The 13,884-nt window shown below is 33.0% G+C and overlaps 1 protein-coding gene across 1 annotated transcript; it reads left to right on the top strand.

Moving 5' to 3' along the window:
* Positions 1–173: 173 nt before the first annotated feature.
* On the top strand, positions 174–13,515 carry LOC145266493 (ATP-dependent RNA helicase with zinc finger domain-like). Its single transcript, XM_080122220.1, has 9 exons — positions 174–367; positions 1,244–1,351; positions 2,772–3,274; positions 3,854–4,318; positions 5,489–5,680; positions 6,100–6,466; positions 8,971–9,381; positions 11,020–11,101; positions 12,248–13,515. The coding sequence occupies exons 1-9, from the start codon at positions 212–214 to the stop codon at positions 12,631–12,633; spliced, it is 2,670 nt and encodes an 889-aa protein (XP_079978346.1). The 5' UTR covers positions 174–211; the 3' UTR covers positions 12,634–13,515.
* Positions 13,516–13,884: the final 369 nt, after the last annotated feature.

The following is a 13,884-nucleotide window of genomic DNA, read 5'->3' as shown; positions in this document are numbered from 1 at the left end:
GTCATAAGGGCAGACAACTCACCGGTACTCCCTATATAAGGAGCAGATAACTCGTTCACTTCTGGCTGTTCCACATATTTGGGCATATGATTAGTTAATGATTATTGCTACAAATTTAACATTTGTTTATTTGTTTCCGTTTTATTTTTTTTTTTTTTACAGACATAAGAAAAAAGAATGTCTATATTCAGACACCCCAGACATTAGCAATATGTGCCTAAATGCTCATGGGCATGAAGAATTCAAGGAATGGAGAAAACGGTATAAACTGCATTTGTTAAAGCTAAATATGGGCAAAATGCCACATATGGCTTATCTTGTCAAACTGCAGAAAACCTATCAGGAGTCTCTGATACCTTTCAATGTGGTAAGAAACTTTTAAAATAACTTTTTCGTTGTACATTTTACAAGGTTGAAACTGGAAAGAACTAAAGGAAGGCGGGGGAAGAGGGAGTAGGAACTATCCTCAATGACTAATGCTGGCAAGCATACCTCTATCTATAATAAAGATTATCACATCAGAAAGAATGAACGTTTTCTTTTGCGATGTTTAAAGAAAACTTATTTTATGATAATTGTAATGAATTTTCTGGATGCTACAAGAAATAGTGTTAGGAAGGTGTTGTGGTCCCGTAAGGGTCGAGAAGACACAACTCTATTGTGGTGAAAACGAAATATATTGAGCAGAAAAGCAAATACCACAAATAGTGTGGTTGTATGTCAGTTCGATTGGCAGGTATACATGACTTGTATGCTAATGCCAAGGGACATGTTCTCCCCGCCGGTATAGTAAAAGGAAGAATTCATTTTATCAGTAGGGTGGACACCCAGCAAGAGTAGGTCTACCAGGATGAGAGTTCTTTCTTTCTTTTTTTATGTTAGTTACTGGTGGAGACCTGTAAGACTGCTAGAACAGTCTTTGTTGACAGTGTTCGAATCTCCTGACCAGCAGTAATTAGCACTTCTTACACTGATGATTGCATAAGCATGAAGCACTTGTGTCTGTAGATATAAAAATTAATATTTATTTAAAAGTATTATAGTCATATATAAGGCTTTGCACAGATTCAATCCTAATGTGGATATTAAAAAATATTAAATGCTACAACTGGGAGTTTTTTTTTTTTCCTTGTTATAAACAATTTTTTGAGTTCTATTATATTTGTTATGGATTTTATTGCCTGCATTAGATGGGGGAAAACACAAAAATTTCATCTGTTATTTAAATATTTTTTGTTATTAGATGAGAAATAATATTCCAGATGTCCAAGTTGAAGTGATTGGTGACATGACTATATTATCAGTAGAATCAAAATTCTCCTACATATGGAAAATCATGGTGACCAGTGAGGTAAGGAGCTTTGTTTGATTGCAACACAAATAATTTTGAATTTTTGGCACTTTCAATCTGTCATGCTTAAGTTTGAAGAAGATTTTCGTTTTTATTTGCCACGCTCCAGTTGTAAATAAGTTTCCTGTGTTTGGGCACATTTTTCAAGTGCATCTATTCTCATTTCTTGGCTTTCCTTCTACATTGCAATGGAAATAATTTATGGTCATGGATTTTTCAGACAAAGATTGATTATTGTTAGGATTCTTTGGACTACTGTTCTCATCTTGAGTTCTATATTAATGTTTCAGTCGATGTAACCTTCAGCCTTCTTCAGGTTCTTGGATTTTGTTAAACTGAATATTTTTGTTGAACTCAAAGATCTGCATGGAATTTCGAATGGAACCCCTTTTTTGGGGGGGGTTGTAGATCCAATCCTCAGTGTGGGTGACACCCATAATGCAATTGTGAATTGGAATTTCTACCACATCATGACGGATGGAATGAGAGCATGTTAAATAAAGGGTTTGTAGTTCAAAATTCCTTGCAGATTCTAGAGTTGAACAAGATGCACCTGAAAAAGGTTGGAGGTTACATCAACCGAAACCTGGTGAAAATAATGTTGAAGATTGGAATTATAGTTTGTGGAATTAATTTGTGTTAAAATGTGAAAGAAACAAATATTTATTTGAAATGCATTTTATAAGTGCGTTTAAAATAAATATTTTTGTTTCTTTCAAATTTTAGTCTGGTGTAGGGATCTCTCTGCACAGATCTAAAACAGTTTTTGTAATACTTGTCAACCTCGTCCTTGCATGAAAACTATTTTGGAAGTTAATTTCTTAAAGCAGGTCAAATTGGACATTAGACCAAATATGATGACTAAAATAAAGAAACATAAAAAAAATACTAATAAAATATAGTATTGAACATTTGTAAAATATTTTTATCCATTTTTAATGAAAAATGTAAAAAGTAAATAATGCATAGTTGTCGCATCTTTGAAAACATTTTGATTCGTGGAAAATATTTGATAAACAAAAGGTTATGAAATATTTTATTAAATTAAAATCATCTTATTTTTATTTTTATTTTTTTCTAAGACTTTTGGCATAATACATCTTCAAAGAAGACTTATTTAGTTTTCCTTTGTTCTCTTCATTTTCTGGTGATATGAACCCTGAAATGTCAGCCCCTCCATAAGAGATCTGTCCAATCTTGTTGACATTTGTAAGCCTGAAGTTGATGTTGAAGTCCCTACACCTACTTGGTGCAATGTTTAAAAATCGTATTTTAATGTTTAAGAACAATTTTTGGTTTTTAAATTAAACTTTCATAATAAGAACGGTCAATAACATTAGATGTATACTTTCTCATTCCAACTTGTTTTGATATATTAAAATTCTATCACTAACATTCTTAACCTTCTTCTCACCAACAGATAAAGGAATTGCAAAAAGTTTCCCTTCTCGATGACAAGGATCGGTTGCATTTCATGCTGATGACTGATTTCAACAAAAGTAAATACCAGATTTTGGATGGCCATCTCTGCAAACAGAAAGGAACGATCAATCATTGGGAAGTAACAATCAGTTTCAATGCCAACATGCATGGGTCATTTAGACAACGAGTCCTTTTTGATTTTGGAGACAAGCCATTACTTTTTCAAGATCTTAAGGTTGAATTGGGAAAGCATCATGAAATACAGCAACTATTGACAACATATGAGAAGACACAATTTTTAGTGTGGACACCAGAAAACCGTGAAGTTATCCTTCTGGAAGAAGAATCAGATTTAATGAAAAAATACAAACCACCAACAAGTATCGAAAATATTCTGACCCATGAGGTGACTTCAACCAAGTTAAATAGGCACAATTATGTGCAGAAGATGCACAAATTACTTTACTTGGAAGAGTTTGCACGTCAGCAAAAGATGGCGAGGTAATTTTATTTTATGATAATTGGAGGTGTGTAGCAAGCTAGAAACAAATCTGACTGGAACAATTTTGATTTATGTACCTGTCATGGGTTAAAAATGTAGTAATCCAAATATTACTTGACTACTTTTAAAAATTTTTATTTTTTTTTATTTTTTTAAACTAAAATCAACTTTTAATCGGATCTTTAAAAAATCTGACTTCCACATGTTTTAAAAATCAAGGCAGACAATGCAATTCAACTGCCTAGGTTTTTTGCTTGTTTTAATCAGCCTTTTAATATGAAACATTGCTAAAAATCATAAAATTGAATTTGCTTAGTTTAAAAATTAATCAATTCATGTGGTTTTTGGACTATGACACTTTTGTTCTGTGATGAGTACATATACCATAAAGATTTTTCTGCATTTTTGTTATTTTTATTTATTTTTTTTTTTTTAGTTGAATTCTGGATAAGAAGTACTTTTTTAAATGACTTTAAATGACTATTGTTTTACTCTTTTTCTCTCTCTCTCCTCAATATCTGTTATATATCTCTTTGTACCTGCTTTCCTCATTTCTTTTCTGATATTTTCCTCTTTAGGTACAGTTTGAGTGGATCCATGTTTGTGACGGACGTCATTCATGAAGGACCATTTTACATCCAGAGACCTGGTGAATGTTTCGCTAAGATTTGTTTACCAGAAGAACTATCCGAAGACACAGACCTCGGCCGGCTGATACTGAACAACTGCACATCCGTCTATATTGCTTTGCCCACAGCTGACAGCAAAGTCTATGAAATGGAAATATTTAAAGAGGATTCAGTACAATTCAAAGGTCAAAATCGAAATTTTATTTACCTTACCTTAACAAGGTCTTGCATGTTAGATCTTGGACTGAGTTGTAATTCCTACTGCCCTATAGAAACACAGTTTCAACTCAACCGGCGACCATTCTGTCAGATGCATTTTGCACTTGACAACATAGACATAGACCACATTAATATGCTCTTTCCTAATCCTATAATGTACCCCTTAAAGTATGAAAGGAAAGCAATCAAATACGGGTGAGTTCATTCAACTGCTTTTTTCCTCTTTTGACTTATTTAATGTTAAGACTTTTTAAAAAAATTTTTTTTTACTTTTTCTAGCGTGTTGTGTTTTGCAAATTAACTCTTGACCCTATTATCTCACTCACTGGGTGCACTGGATCTATTTCAAGTTTAAATGTAATGTGAACAGACATCCTGCTTCTCAACTTCTTACAATCCTTGGTTTATGATAATCCCAAATAGTAGCCCTTTATGACTAAAGTAAGAATACACTTTGTTTGGGGTGAAAAAGAGTAAAATGAAAAGTTGTTGTTTAGCAAAAATTACATTTTACCCATTTCAAAATGAATTATTCTTAAATCGAATAAATTGTCATAAATAGAATTCTGTCAGTCTCAACTTAAACAGTTTTAAAACTTTTTGCATCCTAATCCATCTAAATGTTACAATTTTAAATAAGTGAATTATCTTAAAATGAATTGTTACATGATAATTGACCATGATCATGCAATTGTTCTGTTAGTCCGAGGATAGCTCATCAATTCAATTCAAGCTTTGAAGTATCACCCGCATGTGGGATACATGTGAGATTATTCAGTAGCAGAGGTACTGACTGCTCTGCTTCATTTTGTGTTCTTCAATGCAGATTCAACAACTGTAGCTCCTTTGTGGCTTGCGATACTCCTGGAGTATGTTTCTTGGGTTAGGTATTCCCATGAGTTAGAATGCAGACTGAACTGGTTTTTTTTCCCCCCCTTTTGAACAGCTCACCATAAAGGTGTCTTTGGTGTCTTGAATCTGCTATGTGGCATATATGCCAAATTGTTACATGTAGACAAATTAAAAGGTGTAATTTAAAAAAAATATATATATGATAAGTATTTGTACAGTAAGACAAACAACAAGGAGTTAAGCATCTCTGGAATTCCCACTAGGTCTTGTTAATAAATCTTTAATGGGTTTAATTTCCAGAATTAGCTCTGAATCAATAAGTTCAAAGGTTAACATTGCAAATGTAAGCCAAGCAAACTTATATAAGTTCTACCTAAATATATTCAGAAAATTAACGTGTTGATACCATTCTATTTTTGGTCTTTCATGCACTTTTTGTTTGATAATTTTTTCTTTAACTTGATATTTAAAAAATAAGAAACATTAAAAGAAACTGTTTTGTTCTCTACACAGCTCTAACTTTTTAAATAAAGAACAAATGCATGCCGTGAATTACAGTGTTAACCCACAGAAGAATGACCCTGTTCCATTCATACTAAATGGTGCTTACGGCACTGGAAAAACGGAAACGCTTGCACAAACCACAATGTTGTTGCTTGACGAGCAACCAGATGCCAAGATTCTAATATGTACCCAGTGTAACAGGTAAGTTGAAAAAAATCCGTTTGAAATGATTGGAAACTTTGTACATTTTTATTGTTAATGAATTGAACTATTCATCTATGACATGGCTCACATTCTCCTACTATCAATCATTTTACTTTATGGTTATAGCATGTTATTTACAATAAAAAAAACGTAATAGCCTCAGGAGTTTTTTTCCCTTAGAAAATAAATTCTTTGTCAAATAATATTTTTACAATAAAGATAATTTTAAATGGCCTACCCCCCCCCCAAAAAAAAATGTAAGGGAGATAGTTCATATTTTAAGTTAAGAACGACTTGTCTCCATTACATTTAGAGATTTTTTTTTCCCGCGTTTTTATTTTTAATTTTAAAATAAAATGACATTGATTAATCCCAGATATGTATATATATATTGTTTTTCTTTTTTTTTCTTCTAGTTCTGCAGATCTTTTTATTCTTAAACACTTGGATGATTACGTGCAGCAGCGAAGCGAACCAAATATATTATTGCGTATATATTATGCTGGAAGACGGATCTCGTCAATCCCAATAGAAGTGCAGAAATATATATTAAGGTCGCCCAGACAAGACGAGTTTATCAAAATTATTAAACATCACCGTGTCGTCATCTGCACACTTGAGAACTGCTATGAGTTGATAAACCTTAATATCAAACACTTTACCCACATTTTTATTGATGAAGCCGCCCAAGAATTTGAAGCTAAGATTTTGCTTCCTCTATGTTTGTCCTCAAGCAGCACCCGTATTATCCTTTCGGGTGATCGTTACCAAATGGGCATTAAGGCAAGTAATCTGAACAACTCTCTGCATTTTGTAGACCTCATATTGTCATTATTTATAACTACTGTGCTCCTTAAAAAGGGGTTTTCATTATTTTACAATTACATTTTCTTTTTTTATATTTCAGTATTGTTTTTATCTGCGGATATATACCATTATTGTGGGTTCTACAGTTTTTGCCAAAATCCTCTTATATATAAGTTGATTTCTGCCAAATTGCTAGGGCTTACCTGATTATTTTATCGCTACTGTTTAACTGGATTTTATTTCTTCCCTGCTCTTGCTTTATCTTGCCATTTTCTTTTTGTCGATCTGCATTTCTATACACCATATTGTTTTTATTTCTAACTACTGTGAGTCTTTAAAATAGACTTTTATTATTTGCAACTCTTGTATTTCTTCTTTTTGATCTGATATTACATTTTAGTATTTTTTATACGGACAATACTTGTTGCTAAAATATCAGTAATCTGATGTTCTTGCATAATGTAAACAGTATTGCTGATTTATTTTAACCTTTCTTTAAACCATGAACAAAAAAGTATTTTGAGGCATTAATTCCAATCTGGCCTTTCTCTAAGTTACCATAATGGATTCAAGTGGTCCTGATATTGTGCCTAGACAACTGAATGCAGAGTCTCTCTTAGATCTGTGGTAGTGTGCTGGGAAGCATCCATTTGGTATTGTGTTCCACAGATGGGTAGTTTTTGAAAATTTGGTTCATGGATGTTTAGTTTGGGGCAGAGAAGCAAAATTCCTTACAGCGGTTGTATCTAGACAAATTTTTGTTAATGTTTTACTGGGAAGAACCATAGATTGGAACTTCGAGCATCTACCATGAAAATAGTGATAGAGATTAGCAACCTCTGTCTTGTGAGAAAGAGTCTGTTGGCAAGAGAAACGGACATCTTCCACTAGACTTTGATTTTGTAAACCTGTGTTATTTTTTTCACTGGTAAGTAGAGGTCATTTCAAAACAAAGGACAAGAAGGACAACTCGGCTTGTTGTATAATAAAAACAAGATAATTATTCAGTGTTAGTTACAATTGTTGACCATTTCTGACTCCAGATACTCTGGGCGACCAACCCTAAGTCTGAGGGGGCCTGTCTCTTCACAGTGTGGGCTCAGTGGTTTTGGAGCAGAGTGAGATCCAAGTGAAATGTGTTTTCTCTCAGGTCTGGGTCTTCTGACAGTCGGGCAGAGGTGTCCTCGAGGCTATTGTTGCCTTATATTCAGAACCAGGTTGTCTTAGCCCCGCCCATGATCAACAGAACTTTATTCCAGTATTCTCCATAAACCATCTCAAAAAGGATTGTTCTTAAGCTTCAAGGAACTTTTTCGCTTTCTTCTCTCTCAATCCATACCTCTCATCCTCACTAAAATGGGAAGGCCCCAGTGCGTTCACCCTCACTCCCGTTAAGGCTTTACCTTTTTTCTATCACTTATGAGATAGTTTTCCAAAGACCATCTGTATAAGGTAGGATAAGTGTTGACCTTCTTTCCAAAGTGATTTCACGGTCAATCCAATAATTAAAATCCACTTGACAATTTATCTACTTGACTGAAAAACATTTTATGATTCCAACTTAGGTCTTTCAGCTATCCAGCTTGTGGAGGGGGGGGGTCATTTTGATTATCTGTTAAAGAAGACATTCTTTTGGGCATCATCATCACTGTTACATCCAACAATGTGAAATCCCCCCCCCCCCAACTTATGTCAAAAGGACCACCCAGATGCTATTTCCTAACTCAGCAAGCAGGGCCACTTAGCGTTGCCCAGTATAATTGGAAATTGTTTATTTTTATTTATTACAATTAGTCAGAATCATTTTTATAATTGGAATGCTTTTGGTTTAAACTTATTTTTACTCTGCAAACAGATGTAGATCGTGCTTTAGTTAATGAATCTGCATAAAGTCCTCTTTGTTGGTTGCATTTATTAATTGGGAAAATTGCAAGTTTTTGTAGTAAAACAGTATTTAATAACTAGGGCTGTGACACCAGAATATTCTTTTCATTGTTTTGATTTTTGAGCATTTAATATCTTATGTTTTTATATAGACTGATGTGGTTCTCAGTTGATTGTCTGTGTCGGATATATAATCAAGAGTCAAAACAATGAAAAGAATATGCTGTTGTCACAGCCCCATTAATGACAGATTTGAAATAGAAAATAGACCAGTGTGTTTTTTTTTTGTTTGTTTTTTTTAATAGTCTATTGGTGCAGTGGATAAAGTACAGGGTAAAATTTGGTCGCAAGTTACACTCTTCTGGAGATTGAAAGTTCAATTCTCAGTTATGGGCGATACTCAAAATATAATTGCGAATTACTTTGAATCCAATCATGGCTGATAGTATTGCTACCTCCATGGATTAAATAAAAGGTTACATTTGAAATTCTGTGCAGATTCACGAGTTTGACAGAAAGATTCCAAAGTTCAAGAAGATTTCTTTATATTTTTTTTCTCTTTTATTTATTTATTTTTTACTTTATTTTTTATCCAGATCCATTCTCCTGAAGCCCGGCGACTTGGTCTTGGAATATCCATCATGCAAAGACTTTTTGACCACTATGAGAAACATTATCCTTCGAATGCGATAACTAATTCACCTCTGCACACACTTTTGATGCAAAACTATCGCAGTGTGAGCGAGATCACTCGCTTCATTTCCACCTGTTTTTATGGCATTACGATCGAGTCAAACAACGTACCGGCCATTTCCAATCTAAAACCTTTACAGTTTTATGCCGTGTCTGGTATTGAGGACTATCACTCAAACATCCCGTCCTATTTCAATATAAAAGAAATTCAACAAGTTGTCAATTGTGTGATTTCTGTAGCATCAACTTGGCCGGATATGCTTGGACCTTTTGAACCGAAATCTGTTTGCGTTGTGTGTTCATACAAAGAACAAGTAAGTTGAATCTTTTTTTTCAACGAGTGAAGGTCACTCGAGGGTTAATGATCAGGTCAGTAGCTGTAGAAATAAGATAGAATTTGATTAAGAGGACATCTCAACAAGAACTTGTTTATATTGGAATTGAAAATGATCCTGTTGTTAGCTGGAAAGCAGCCCTGCAGTATAGGATTCCACAGGCGAGCAGTTCTAGGAAAAAAACTTGTTCATGTAATTTGCAGGAGATAGATAGTAAGAAATTGACATTTGTTTTAGCTAGATGTGTTTGTGAATATTTTGCAGGGTGGGGGGGGGGGTCCATAGATTAAAGCTCAATTGAACACTCGCTATAAAAATGATAGACTAGCAATGTCTCTTTTGTAAGAAAAAAGTTGTGAGAAGAAAACGACATCGCTTACTAGATTAGGAAGACCTTATTTTTTTTTTTTTCATCTTGCCTCATGTTTGAAGTTAGACATGTCGGAAATGACTTCTAACTTTTCCTGCCTATTGAAATCTTAAATTTGAAATGTGTTCAAAATCATGTAATGGAATTTGTTCAAAATTGGGGATTCTAAAGGTTTCGTTTAATATTTTGATTTTCATGTCTTGTAAGAGGACAAAAAAAGTTGTGCAAAACTGGAATTAGATTTTATGACATATCTTTAAATGCTGAAAAATTAAAATTTGGAAATCTTGATTTTAATGATTTAAATATAATACTATTATATAATGATTTAAATATAATACTATTATATAAAAGGAGTTTGTTCCCTATGGACTCCAAAATGGCTGAACCGATATTTATGGAATTTCACATAAATGTCCGTTGTGTCTCATATTTATCAAAGACGCTTCAATACAAAATATAAGAACACTACCAATCGAAATAATCTGATGAAAGAAGGAACAGGCAATTTTGAGCAAAGTTAACACCTTACACAGCCTAACATCACAAGTGCATTTGAGAAGTTTTATCACCACACAATCCAAAAGGCCAGATATAAAAAATCAATAGTAGGTTCTTTGATATAATAGGGGTGCATTCAAAATGAATGTTTCTGTTTAGAGCACAATTGAAACATGATACTTGACTTTTGCATTTTAAGCTTTAATGCAAGGCATTTTATACAAAAATAATTTTATAGAATCAACAGTAGGTTCTCTACAGTGCAATGTAGACTATGTATAGTGGACTGTCACTGTGGAGAGGCATGTGAAGTTTTCTCCTGGTGCAGGCCACGATTCGATTTGATTGAAAAATGGTCAAGTTGAATCGGTGAAAATAAAACTATGGAAGTGTGAAACCTTCAATCCTAGGCAACGTCAGGTCTCCCTGCTAGTAAAAAATAAGTCTAGATTGGCTCAGTTATGAATGTCTCCATGAAATTTTTAAGTATTTGCACTTGCAACATTTTTGTGAAAAAACAAAAACCCGCAGAAGATATTTGCTTTATTGCTGAAATTTAAATGAATTTTTCTCACGTTTACTAAGTATCAGGCTTAATCTAATGTTTTAATTGTATTTTTTAAAAATCCGATTTCAATTTCCTGCATGTTTATTCTTTTTGACCAAGAGCAAAAAATCTACACCTGCAGACAAACACCGAAATTGAAGATTATCACGCAAAATCTATTTTTTCAAACTTTTTTCAGATAACTCAGATCCGCATTTGTTTGCGTAACCACTCGGAAAACCTAGCCAATGTGGCTGTTGAACATGTTGAAAATCTTCCAGGTAAGTAATCCCATATGTAGATGAATTTTTTTCTTCATTTTAAATTTCAGAAAAAGCATTTCTGATTTTACTATTTTTACATAAAACTAAATTATGCATTTGTTGGGATTTGTTTATAATATAAATTATTTTAATGTTTTAAAAATGTTTTGAGGCTAATCAAAATAATTACAAATCATTGTGGAATTATTGTGTTAGAGATCTGGGTGTTGGTACTATCATAGAACCACAAGTAATGTGTTTGGACGAATTCTTTGATTATAGTCCTAGGCTCATTTTGTGATTTGGATCTTCAAGACTTTTAGTTCACTTTGTCTATAATATGAAGCACAGTTGCCTGCATATGATGTCCAACTAGAGAGGAATGGGCTGAACAGAGGAGAAAGAGAGAGGTAAAATAGTCAAATGGAAAGAGACGTATAAAGAGGCAACTAGAGTGATAAAGTTTTAATAGAAATATTTTACACTTTTGCCTTGGGCAACACCCTGTAGTCTTGCTAGTTGTATTTAATATCTTGTACAAATATCATGTTTAGGTCTGAAATAACTAAAAAAAAAAAAATTGTTATTCTATTGAAAATGCCTTTTATTTTTTGCAAAAAAAAATATTTTTAAAAATATATTTTCAAGGGATGCATTTTTTTTTATACTCTGATGAAAATGGAAAACTTTCATTGTCATAATATCTGGTTTGAATTTGATGAGTGAATAAATATTGTAATTTAATTTTACTTTCATTTTTTTTTCTGTTTCTTATATATGCATATGTGCTGTGAATTATTAATGCATTCTCTGGATCTGAAATATAGCTAAAATGGTATTCTTAAAAGGCTTCATTAATAATTTCATATACATAAACAAAAAATAGGGTGCTCTGCCAGCAGTCCAGTACCAAATTGAAAGGTTTATTTGGAATGTTAAAACTTACACAATTGAAAAATAATCTTAAATCCAGTCTAATTCTTTCTTTGAGTACATTAAGTATACATTTTAAACTAAATTTTTATCATTTAGTTAAATTTTGTGTCAAGGAGTTAAAGAATAACAATTTTTCACTTTATTGAATTTAAGTTAATGATTAACTAATGATTATATTGAAGAATTAAACTTGATAGTTAACTAATTTGTATTTTCTTTCTTTTTCAGGAAAAGAATTCAATGTGATTATCATTAGCACTGTGCGTACCCGGAGATTTTTTGATATAAGCTCGGAGAATCTTGCCAACTACTGCGATGAAACAAATGAGTTTGGATTTTTCTTCAACAAGAAGTTACTTAACACAGCTATGACACGGGCTAAATATGCCATTATTGTTGTAGGCGACCCCGTTGCTCTCATTGGCTATGGAAAATGTTCTACAATTTGGCGGCTGTTCATGCATCACTGCAACAAACTGCGCAGTATTCATCCACCACATCTCACCTCTGACGCTATACGACAGGAACTAAATGATTTCATTCTAATTCGAGAGATATGTAATGAGAAGAAGGATGAAGTTGAACAGATGGCGAGCACTATTTTAGCAGCATAAAAAAACAAAGTGAGAGAGAAAGAAATAACCATTTATGATTTCTGATGTCTGGTCACAGAGATAAACAGAAAACATAAATTTGTATTATTTGGGTATCCTGCCCACAAGAACTTGTCGTGTAGTGCATAAAGTACTTGGTAAAATTCAGTTGTAAAGAGAGGTTGAAGGTTCAATCCTTACTGCAAATGATGATAAAAAAAACAACTGCAAATTACTTGTAAGTAAGAGAAATGAAAAAATAATCAGTGTATGGCAACCAAATACCCAAATACATGGGACAGTAATGCTCATAACGTATTACTTTTATTGTTTTATTTCATCATATTTTTCTTTGAGGGTCGTTGAATGACTTAGAGGAACCGATCCATATAAGTTGCCATTGTGAAGAACACATTTTAAACTTCTTTTCGACTGTCTATAAAAAGGCACCATTTTCTATTGAATGTTATGAAAGTTCCAGGCTGAAGTAGTCTTGAGTCAAGATTCTTTGGAAAGGTTCAAATCTCTAGTCAAGTTCTTCTTGAGATAAAATTAGTAATGAAGGAGGAAACCAGACTCCAATTTATTGTCTCTTGAATTTCAGGTTTAAAACACTATCACAGAAACTTCTGATCCCGTATCCACTAAAGCTCTAAGTTTTATCCTAATTTAAAGGGAATTTGATGTGTCCATATTGCTGATTATGTGTATCGGTAACCTCTTGTTCCATTCGTGGCCCAGTGGATAGAGGCGCTGAATCTATGGGTGAGCATAGTCTGAAGATAGCAGTTTCAATTCTACCCAAAGCAGGCCAGAGCAATAGCTGGCCAAAACGTGGTGAAACAACTATGAAAATGAGGATAACAGTCCGCAAATATTTAAACATTACTCATCTCAAAGAATTCCAATAAAATGTATAAGTAAAATCAAAGTTTGTTTTTCTTTTTCTTCATTTAGGAAGATTAGAGGCAGGGCTTTTCTGTTTATAATAAAAAGGATCTAATGTTTATTTAAGATGAGTGGGGAGGGCTTTTACATTTTTCAATGTAATACTTTTCATTATGACCAACAAGAAATTTAGTTTAAAAGTAAATATTTACAATTATTAAGAGAAAACCTTTATAATTTTTATGCAGAGTTTCTTTATTTTTTAATAAATTCTTCCAAAGTACAGGATGGAACGATCGATGAAAGTGTTGTCCTTAAGAAAACAACACTACAGCTTTATTTTAAAACTTTTATTGTGAAAATCAATTCAAGTAACTTGATTAT

Source organism: Euprymna scolopes, chromosome 41, assembly GCF_053919585.1.
Source record: "Euprymna scolopes isolate OS-2025 chromosome 41, ASM5391958v1, whole genome shotgun sequence".
Taxonomy (NCBI): Eukaryota; Metazoa; Mollusca; class Cephalopoda; order Sepiida; family Sepiolidae; genus Euprymna; species Euprymna scolopes.
This window is presented reverse-complemented; position numbering and strand designations above follow the sequence as displayed.

Bases quoted from the DNA above. Each gene is read 5' to 3' on its own strand.
- LOC145266493 (XM_080122220.1), top strand. From the start codon at position 212: ATGTGCCTAAATGCTCATGGGCATGAAGAATTCAAGGAATGGAGAAAA. The intron at 5,681-6,099 runs GTAAGTTGAAAA...TTTTTCTTCTAG, and splicing joins ATATGTACCCAGTGTAACAG to TTCTGCAGATCTTTTTATTC. The intron at 9,382-11,019 runs GTAAGTTGAATC...AACTTTTTTCAG, and splicing joins TGTGTTCATACAAAGAACAA to ATAACTCAGATCCGCATTTG.